Raw genomic sequence first — 9,118 nt, 5'->3', positions numbered from 1 at the left:
AGAAAGAAACTGAAGCATTCCAGGCCAGAGAGATTCACAGATCAGGGCAGGAAATATGCAAAGCTGGTGCTGTCTGGGAGAACCCTGGCATAAATTCACACTTCAGAACTCGGTCCTTTCTTGGGGGAAATGAAGAGTCACTATCATTCTCCCTTAGCGACATGTTGAATGTACACTCCTGTACACCCTGGGGTGCGTCTGCATCGCGTATGGAAACTGAAGAACGAGGGTCCGAAGATCAGATCTACAGTGCGGTTCGGGAGATCAGCCCCGTTCTCTAGCTGTTAGCCGCCAAGTTGTGGCACTGCCTCAATTTCTCTGAGCGCAGGCGTTAGAGCCTGAGAAGGACAAATACAGCAACTTCCAAACAACCCTCCTCATTGCATTAGAAACACTGGCGCTGCACGGCCGAGCCGCTCCAAACCCGAGCCTCGAGCTTGCCTGGAACAGCCAGTCTCCTGCCAGGACCTCCGCGGCCCGCCGGGCCGCTGCCACTGGCGCCCCCAAGCGCTGCGCGCCCGCGCGTCCCGGCCCCTCTCCGCACCTCCTCTCGTCTTCTCAGAAGCAGACCCGACCTGGGGAGTCGGGGGCTGGCAGGAAAGGCTTCCCTTGGAATTCCCAGAGGCTAGGAGGCAGGAAGTTGAGGAAGGCAGGACCTCAAAGGCTCCCCTTCGCCTCAGTTCATTCTCATTTGGGATTTTCTCTTCGCAAAGGGGCCAGTTGCCTGCTATGGTAAAGATGCCCAGTAGAGCTGTAAGATCGAAACCCTCGGAGCCTACTAAGGGCACCCCATTTCTCCCAACTCCTGGGAGACAGAAACTTACCAGGCGGGTGTGGTGGGGGTTCAAGGGTTGGGGTGGGGGGGAAGGAGTGGTACAAAAGGCGTAGCCTAGAAAATCCTAAAGTTCTTTCTCCCTTTCTCTCGTCTTCTCCCCAATTCCAAAGCCCCCATCCGCGGCAGTTGGGCACCACGCGGCGCAGCCTTACACACCCCCTGGGAGGCACAGCCTCGAACCCAACCTGAGCACTGGGCGTCCACAGACCACAGCCTTAACGCCCAGATGCTCGCTTCTCCCAGTCTTCTCTAGGGCTTTTCTAGGAGTCAGGCACTGGAGATGGGGGGTGGGGGGGGGACTTCCAGAAGTCGTGCTGGCGGTCCCCAAGGGCGGGGGCAACCTGCTCCGCTCCACTTCCACTTTTGCCCTCCATCTGTTTCCAAAGGTCTTTCCACCTCCGGGGCTGCCGTCTGGAATCTGGAGGCCTCGCGTTCCTCCGGGAATGAATCCCATTTTCCCAATTGTTGTGGAGAGCAGAGGGGTGTGGGAGGGGGACAAGAGGGAGAGGGGCAGGAGGGGGAGCCGCAGAAGGAGCAGCCGCAGAGGGAAGGAGAGGAGTGGGGCGGGAACGTGGGGGGTGAGAGGAACGTTTTCACTCTTTGTCACTCTTGAATTGGGGGCGGAGGGAAAAAAAAAAAAAAAACAACCCCACTGTGGGAAGCTATAAAAAGCAAAGGGGGCGGCGGCGAGAGAGCAAATGCAGAGAGCGGGACGGCGCGGCGCGCACGGCCGCTGCTAGGGCTCTGCTGCGTCCCGGGCAGCCCCGGGCTGCGGGGTGGGAACCGCGAGCATCGCTGCGGAGACGGTGCCTGCGCGCGCGGGAGACCTCTGCTGGCCTCAGACTCCGGGCCGGCCTGGGGCGTTCCCGGTCCCCTGTTACGGCGCCCGCTGGCATTGTGTCCTGCAAAGGTTGAGACGGGGAAGGGAAATAGGAGAGAAAAGCAGCTGAGCGGAAGGGAGAGAACTGGTGTGGCCCTGCAGAGCGACTTAGGAGACTTGGAGCGCGGAGACCGGCGGGAGCGCGGTGGTGCGCGGGCAAGGAGCCCCCGAAGCGGTGCGGTCCGCGGGGCTGGGTCTTCTAGCACCTCGGGTCACGCCTCCTTGGCCAGAAGGCGCCTCGCCTTTGATTGCTTCCAGTTACCGCAGAACTTCCTGCCCTGGTGGAGAAGCGGGTCTTGCTTGGGCCGCTCTCGCTCCGGGTCCCAGGCGTGAGACTGAATTCACACGGTGCTGGGCGCCCCCCCGCGAGGCCAAGTGGGGTTGGGGGGAACAGCCGCCTCGCCCCCGCGCCCCGACAGAGGGGCCTGGCGTTGGGGTCCTCCGTCGCCTTGCGTCCAGCCGCACACCTCCGGGCTCTGCGCCTCCCGGGGACCCCTCGCCGGGAAATGGCCGCGTGGATGCGGGGCAAGGACTCGTCCCGCTGTCTGCTCCTCCTGGCCGCGGTGCTGATGGTGGAGAGCTCACAGCTCGGCAGCTCGCGGGCCAAGCTCAACTCCATCAAGTCCTCTCTGGGCGGGGAGACGCCTGCCCAGGTCGCCAATCGATCAGCGGGCACATACCAAGGACTGGCTTTCGGCGGCAGTAAGAAGGGCAAAAGCCTGGGGCAGGTAGGAAAACACTCCGAATACCCTCCAGGGCCGAGAGCGGTAGCTGCCAGCGCTCCTGAGCGCGTCGTTTGCCTTTGCACCCCTCAACCTTCCAAGGGCGCCCCCAGGTGGGGCGCGTCCCACGGCTGGGGAGGGGTTCCCAGGAGCAGATCTCCCTGGGTGGGGGTGGGTGGCGGTGGCTGGTGCTGGAGGGCTGGGAGCCGGAGGGTTACGGTGCCCCCACCTTTGCTCTGGTGCGTGGGCATGCACAGGATCCAGTGCGTACTGGTGCGGAATGGTCCTTCTCCCAATTTACCACGGCAGTGCTCAGGAGAACGGGAACCGCAGCCAACGTAGAGCAACGATTATGTGTCAGGCGCCGGTCTAAGCGTTCACCTCTATTTAGTCTTCACAGCCCTGCTGTGAAGGCGCTTTTCCCCATTCTGCCGATGGAAAACTTGAGTTACGGAGTGATTAAGCGCTTTGCCCGAGGCACGCAAATTAGGGTTTAGTGGGAGTGGGATTCCAATCCGAACCGTCTGGGTCCAGGTGCTGGTCTCTTAACCGTTACGTTTTACGATCTTGAATTGAGGGGGCAGTTTGCCCCCTTTGGGTCCTGTTTCCGTCCCGACCACTTTCTGCTTTCAAAGAAGTGAGGTCACAGACAGAAAACTTCAATAGACGCGCCATTTCTCACTTCTGTAGCCTAGTGACTAAGTCATCCAGGAGGCAGCGACAGGATGAAGCCACAAGCACAGCATCGTACCGCGGGCGATCAGATCAGGGTGTGTGTGTGCGACACAGCAAGGTGGATGCTGGAGGCATTTTTGCAAGAGGGAACTTTCGGAGCGCTTCTGTCCCTCTGTCACACAGACAGATTGACAGTCGCTTGCAAAGAGTTATGCAAACCTACACACAGGGTAAAGGGAACGTGGACATTGGGCACGCAATGACCGGGGTGGGGTGGGGTGGGGGGGCTTGTGGGCACCGGGAGCTGTGACAGCTCCCCCTTTCTGCTCTTTTTGTAGGAAGCCAAACTGAAAGCTAGCTCGCCAAACAGCACGCGCACCTCTCAGCACAACTGTCACCCCGGGAAAGTGGTTCATTGCCCCACAGATCCTGGGATTCCTCGTTTCATCAGAGGAGAGCTCGCTGCAACCTCTGTTCAGGCTCTTAGTGCCTTCCACGGCCCTACCCCTAGAGCGGGCGGGAGGCAGGGTGAAGGGTGAGAGCAAGGGACAGTCCTGGGTGGACAGCGAGGGAAAAGTTGGCCAGCGCTTGGCCCCCTACTGCCCTCTCACGGGGACAGTTTTGCTAGTTTTGTAGTTCTAGAATGCTTTTTTTTTTTAAGATTTTATTTATTTATTTGTTTGTTTGTTTGTTTATTTATTTATTTATGAGAGACACACAGAGAGAAGCAGAGACATAGGCAGAGGGAGAAGCAGGCTCCTCTCGGGGGGTCCAATATGGGACTGGATCCCCAGGCCCAGGATCACGCCCTGAGCTGAAGGCAGACGCTCAACCGCTGGCCCACCCCGGCGTCCTGCTTCCTAGTCTTTAAAATGGTAACCATTTCAGCTATCTTTTCAAAGGAATAAAAAGTCTATAGTCAGGTTTTTTTTTTTAAGGTCTCGAGGGAAATAAACTATATATACTATATACATACATACTACTTGCATACACATCCTGCACATTCTCACACAAGTGCACATACCTCCGCATGTATGCAACCATTCTCATTCCGTTTTACTCTTCCCTCTGAAACACCCTGACACTTTCGATAGTAATGGGCATAACGTTCAATTTTTAGATATCCATCATGAGATGAGGCAAAGGTTAGAAAAAAAGGATGCTGTCAATCCAAATCATAAGACTTTTCTCTAATGCTTTTGACTTCAAATTCCATCTCATCAGTTGTTAAAGAGAGCTAGATGTTTCTTTAGTTTAGCTAAGGACAGAGGGATGGATCCAATGATCTTCTGAGGTTTCTTTCGATTCTAATCCATGTACAGTCTGTGAGTTTCTGTAAAAGACTTTCTCTTTCTGTCACCACTGGGCCCCAGCACTTGATGTTCCTGAATCAAATTATCGGTTATGTCAGAACTGTCATTGGCCATGGGGTTACATGTACTAAATTTAGGGTTGCATCCCCAAATCTAGCTTATGCCTTATGTTTTGATATGTCTATTTTGCTCTCTTTCCAAATATCTGCTCCTTCAAGAGATTGCAACTCTATTTGGATGTCTTCAAATGGAAAATGTATTTATTTTACAAATGAGTTTAATGTCTTTTTCTTTCTTTCATTCATTTTTTTCTTTCTTTTTGAGTTGAATTTCTTATACACTCTCCATAACTTAGTGGTTCTGTGGAATATATTTCATTGTATTTACTTAACTGTAACACCGTATCCTTCAGATTTAATGCTGGATCTGTAAGAAAATTGTAATTTATGAGAGATAATGGTAACATAAAATAAAACACTGAGTTGAATAGAAGTAATATAGCTGGAGAATGAGAGGATTATCTTTTTTTATTTTCTGGCTTCTTGCTTTCATAGCGGGTGATCTATAATGTATGCTATTGAGAAGAAACTAATAGAAAAAAATCTATCTTCTATGAAGGAGAAAGAGGAATTCTTTGAATGTTTATGGGTCTCTTTACCTTCGTTATTCTACTAGTTATGTGGTTTCTGAAATTCTTAGGACCCTCATTTTCAATAACTGAATGGAAGCTAGAAAGACTATTCAAACAGAAAGAAGCTGCATCCTTTTTTGGAGAAAAAAAAATCTAGAAGTGTATCTTAGTTGACTTTTTATGCATCAGAATAGAAAAATATGATTGATTGAGAAGATTGGAAATAAAGTGCCAGCTGATCAAACTAGCTAATTAGGTAGTATTATCCTGAGGACTGTTCATTGGATTTTTCTCTCTCTCCCCCATCCTTGATTGCTGATGCTAAAATGTATGTTTCTGAGATATAGGAACAGGAACCGTAGGATACAAATTCAAGTAGGCATTTTAGAAATTTAGTCTTTGTTCTTCTTGAGTGAAAATGGAATAATTGTCTATTTTTTTCTGATTTACTTTCCAAATACAGAATTAAAAGTTTTATTGCCATTGCAGAAAGATAAATTATTGAAGGAATTTATTAATTCATTAATCTACGAAAAGTGAAAATGAGATAAAATGGGCCCAAGGTTTTCTTGATTCAATGTAGTCTGTTTTCATTTGAAGAAAGCATTCTTATTTACAGGAATTCTATTTGTTCTGTAGGCAAGGTGGATTATTTGTAAACCACTCCTGAAAAAGACGCCTTTGAGTTTCAGGAAAGACTTAGCCCAGAAAGAGAATGTACTGTTCTCCAGAGGTGCTACAGTTCTCATTTTTAGGTTTGCTTTCAAAGACGGTTATAAGTTATGATGGAAAATGACATAGAAAATTGAATATGGCAGTATTCAGGTGATTGAAACAGAAGCAGTGAAAATGATTTTGCTGAATTATTCACATATGTGTTTTCGTCTGACTTTCTGTTTTCATCTATTGCTTACGAGTTTTAAAAGATAGTGTATGAACGTATATATATATGTGATAAATTAAGTTGTGGACTGTTACTAATGTATATATATGTCAATATATTTCAATTTCTAAAGAGATTATTTCAAACATTCTAAATTAAAAACAATTTTAAACAAAATCTTCAATAACACATGGATACATATATTCTGAATAAGTACACTGTTGCTCGACATCACCTCTGGAGTTTGAGGTAATGAACTTTTATGGGTCACCCTTAAGAACAACTTAAAAAACAAGCAATTTAAAAAAATCAATTTACCTTTGCGGTTGTCACTCTCTCTCTCTCTAAATATATATATATATATATATATATATATATATATATATATATATATATATTTTTATAAATGGAAAAAGACCTTTTGGATTTTTTTTTTTTTTTTGTAAATAGAAAACCTTTAGGATTTGTGCTTGTAATTACTTCTTTTAGTCTTGTTTACTCCTTGCTTTATCTTTTTGAGACAAGGTTAATTTGAATGCAATGCTATAGGGTTTTAAAATATTTTTAAAAGTTATGATTAGGACAGTAGAAAATAATTATGTTTTACATGTAAATAAGCTTCCTGGAAGGTGTCTCTACAAAAAAAGTTGGAAACTGGTATAACATAAATTTAGATTTCTTGATTTTCTCATATAACTTGGACATTGAGACAGGTTTGGAGGAAGTGGTGCTGTAAAAAAAGAATGCTTGAAACACATTGAAACAGAAGTTTGAGGGAGTTGGTTAGAAAGTACTAATAATTGTGTATTGCATTTTCTTTAATAAAAGTGCCACATCTATTTGTATGTGTTAACACTCATGGAAGTGCTCACAAAAATCAACAATACATAAACTAGATAATCTATTTTCTATAGATAATCGCCTCACTTTTTGAAATTATCCATGACTTTTTTTTTTAACCCCAGCCCAACTTTCTCCTGCTAGAGAGTAAATAGCTGTGATTTCCTCTGGACATCAACTGATGCTATGTGTAATCAGAAAAGCAAATCATTTTCAAAATTTGGTATTTCTAAAATAGATTTTGAAACAATCCACAGTAAGATTCCTCTTACTTCACTGTGAATAATAGAGAATTGATAGTTGATACAAGTGGAAGGTGACCTTGTGAATAGCAAGAAAAGTATTTTAACGATAATATAACTATGAGCATCCATCATTTTATTTTTGTGCTAGAATAGAGAGAGCAAGGGACAAGTTTACTTAAACTCACTCCAGCTGTGACTTTGACCCTACCAGAGTCTTCTTTAGTACTCCCCTCTAATGCAAACTCCTTCCAGGATGTTTCAAATCTTATAGTTTTTAAAGTAGAGAAAGTAATGTAATAGAAAGGTAACTGATATATTCTGTTCTAGGAGAATACTGCCATTTCTTCTTTTCCCCACACAATAATTTTGAATGGATATTAAAGCAACCTGTTATATATAGAGGTTTTTATAACACTCAACATATTTACCGTTTTAGATTTATTCTTCTCTGGCTTAGATTTATTCTTCTTTGATATTGATGTAACATCAAAATGAATTACAATTTATTTCTATCGGTGATTCCCTGATAGCCCTTTAAAGTCATTTTACTTCGTTAGACTTCTAGTTACTTGTACTCATCAATAAAGGAAATAAAGCTGCTTGTAGTTATTTGTTTGAATATTGAAAAGATTTAAGCAATAACTGTGTCTGTCCATGACTCTTACGGAGTCTTTTTTTTTTTTTAATTTGAGGCAGAACCCAAGAGGAAACAAAATTAATAATAGTTAATGGATAGATTTTTGCATTGTGTAGGACTGCTTTAAGACAATACAGAAAAATTAAATATGGAATGAATAATGAAAATTTAGTATTACCATGTAAGGTAAGCAGAGGTTAATTTTCTCTTCCTTCTCTGTCCACTCTTGCCAGGAACTAGAGAGCAGCAACATATTTTTCTCTAATTGTTGTTTTTTTTTTTTTTTCAGGACAAATATAAATCATTCTCCCAAACGAAGAGGTCAACTGATATAAAATATGGGAGATTTTTTTGATAGGAACATCTGTCCACAGGAAGAAAAGTCACCACCCAAATATTTTAAGTAGTTGTTTCCCAACAAGTCTCTCATGCTAGCAACTTTGGGTCACTGCCCACTTCTTTGGGTTCAAACCAATGATGGAAGGTCATGAATGATACCAACATCTAATCAAATGTCCCTAGGGAGAGCTCATCCCATAAATCCTTGTAAACTGAATCAGAGAAAAATTTAATGCAGAGGGAGTTCAGTATCAGATCTAAAACGCTGTATTTTAACTCAAGTAATTAGCTTGTGTAGCACTAAAAAACTGAATTATCACTTCAATACTGATTCCACATTTCCTGAATCTATATAACAGATTATATTTGTGGGATCTCAATACAACTTTAAGTTTATCTATGTGCTCCAAATAATAAATGTAGAAATGAAATCAGAAAAAGCACAAAAGTAGTAAGTTTGTTAAAACCCTGTTACTTCTCTCTTCTACAAATAAAAGGGACAAATGTTCATCAGATATCCTTTTAAATATATTACAATCTAATTTAATTGATTCCACTTATGTGCTATAATTTAGTATAGAGAATAGTTACATATTTCATAGTTGTACATATTTTAGCTATCTCACCCTATCTAAAACAAACAAGTATATAAAATCAATGAGTGAATAAGTACAGTATGTGGTAAAACAAATCAAAGCATCATAATTAGGAGGATTGATTTCTTAAAATGGTAGATCTATCCAAACATTTCCTAAAAGATGTTAGTTCTCCATCTTATGCTTTATCATTCCAAGTAAGAGTATTATTTTTTCTTTCTTCTTTTTAAATTTTATTTATTTGAGAGAGAGAGAGAGAGAGCACAAACAGGGAGAGCAGCAGAAGGAGAGGGAAAAGCTGCCTCCCACTGAGCAGGGAGCCTGATGTGGGGCTCAATCCCAGGACCCTGAAATCATGACCTGAGCCAAAGACAGAGGCTTTAACCAACTGAGACACCCAGGTGCCCCACCATGTTCTTTTTTCTAGGGACTGAAGGAAGTGTGTGATCTTCAGAGATATTGTTTCCTTAACTGGCTTACAAGTACTTATGAGCACACATTAAATTATAGTAGGAGTTTCCA

The 9,118-nt window shown here is 44.2% G+C and overlaps 1 protein-coding gene across 1 annotated transcript in view; it reads left to right on the top strand.

The window, feature by feature from the left end:
• Window positions 1-1,505: 1,505 nt before the first annotated feature.
• DKK2 (dickkopf WNT signaling pathway inhibitor 2) overlaps window positions 1,506-9,118 on the top strand; it is a 100,234-nt gene continuing 92,621 nt past the window's right edge. Inside the window, exon 1 of the mRNA XM_041760252.1 lies at window positions 1,506-2,443. Within this exon, the coding sequence (XP_041616186.1) occupies window positions 2,222-2,443 (222 nt within the window). The 5' untranslated portion in view covers window positions 1,506-2,221. The remainder of the gene's footprint in view (window positions 2,444-9,118) is intronic.

This window comes from Vulpes lagopus, chromosome 6 (assembly GCF_018345385.1).
Source record: "Vulpes lagopus strain Blue_001 chromosome 6, ASM1834538v1, whole genome shotgun sequence".
Classification (NCBI taxonomy): Eukaryota; Metazoa; Chordata; class Mammalia; order Carnivora; family Canidae; genus Vulpes; species Vulpes lagopus.
Note: the sequence above shows the minus strand (reverse complement) of the source record. Positions and strands in the feature narration are given on the sequence as shown.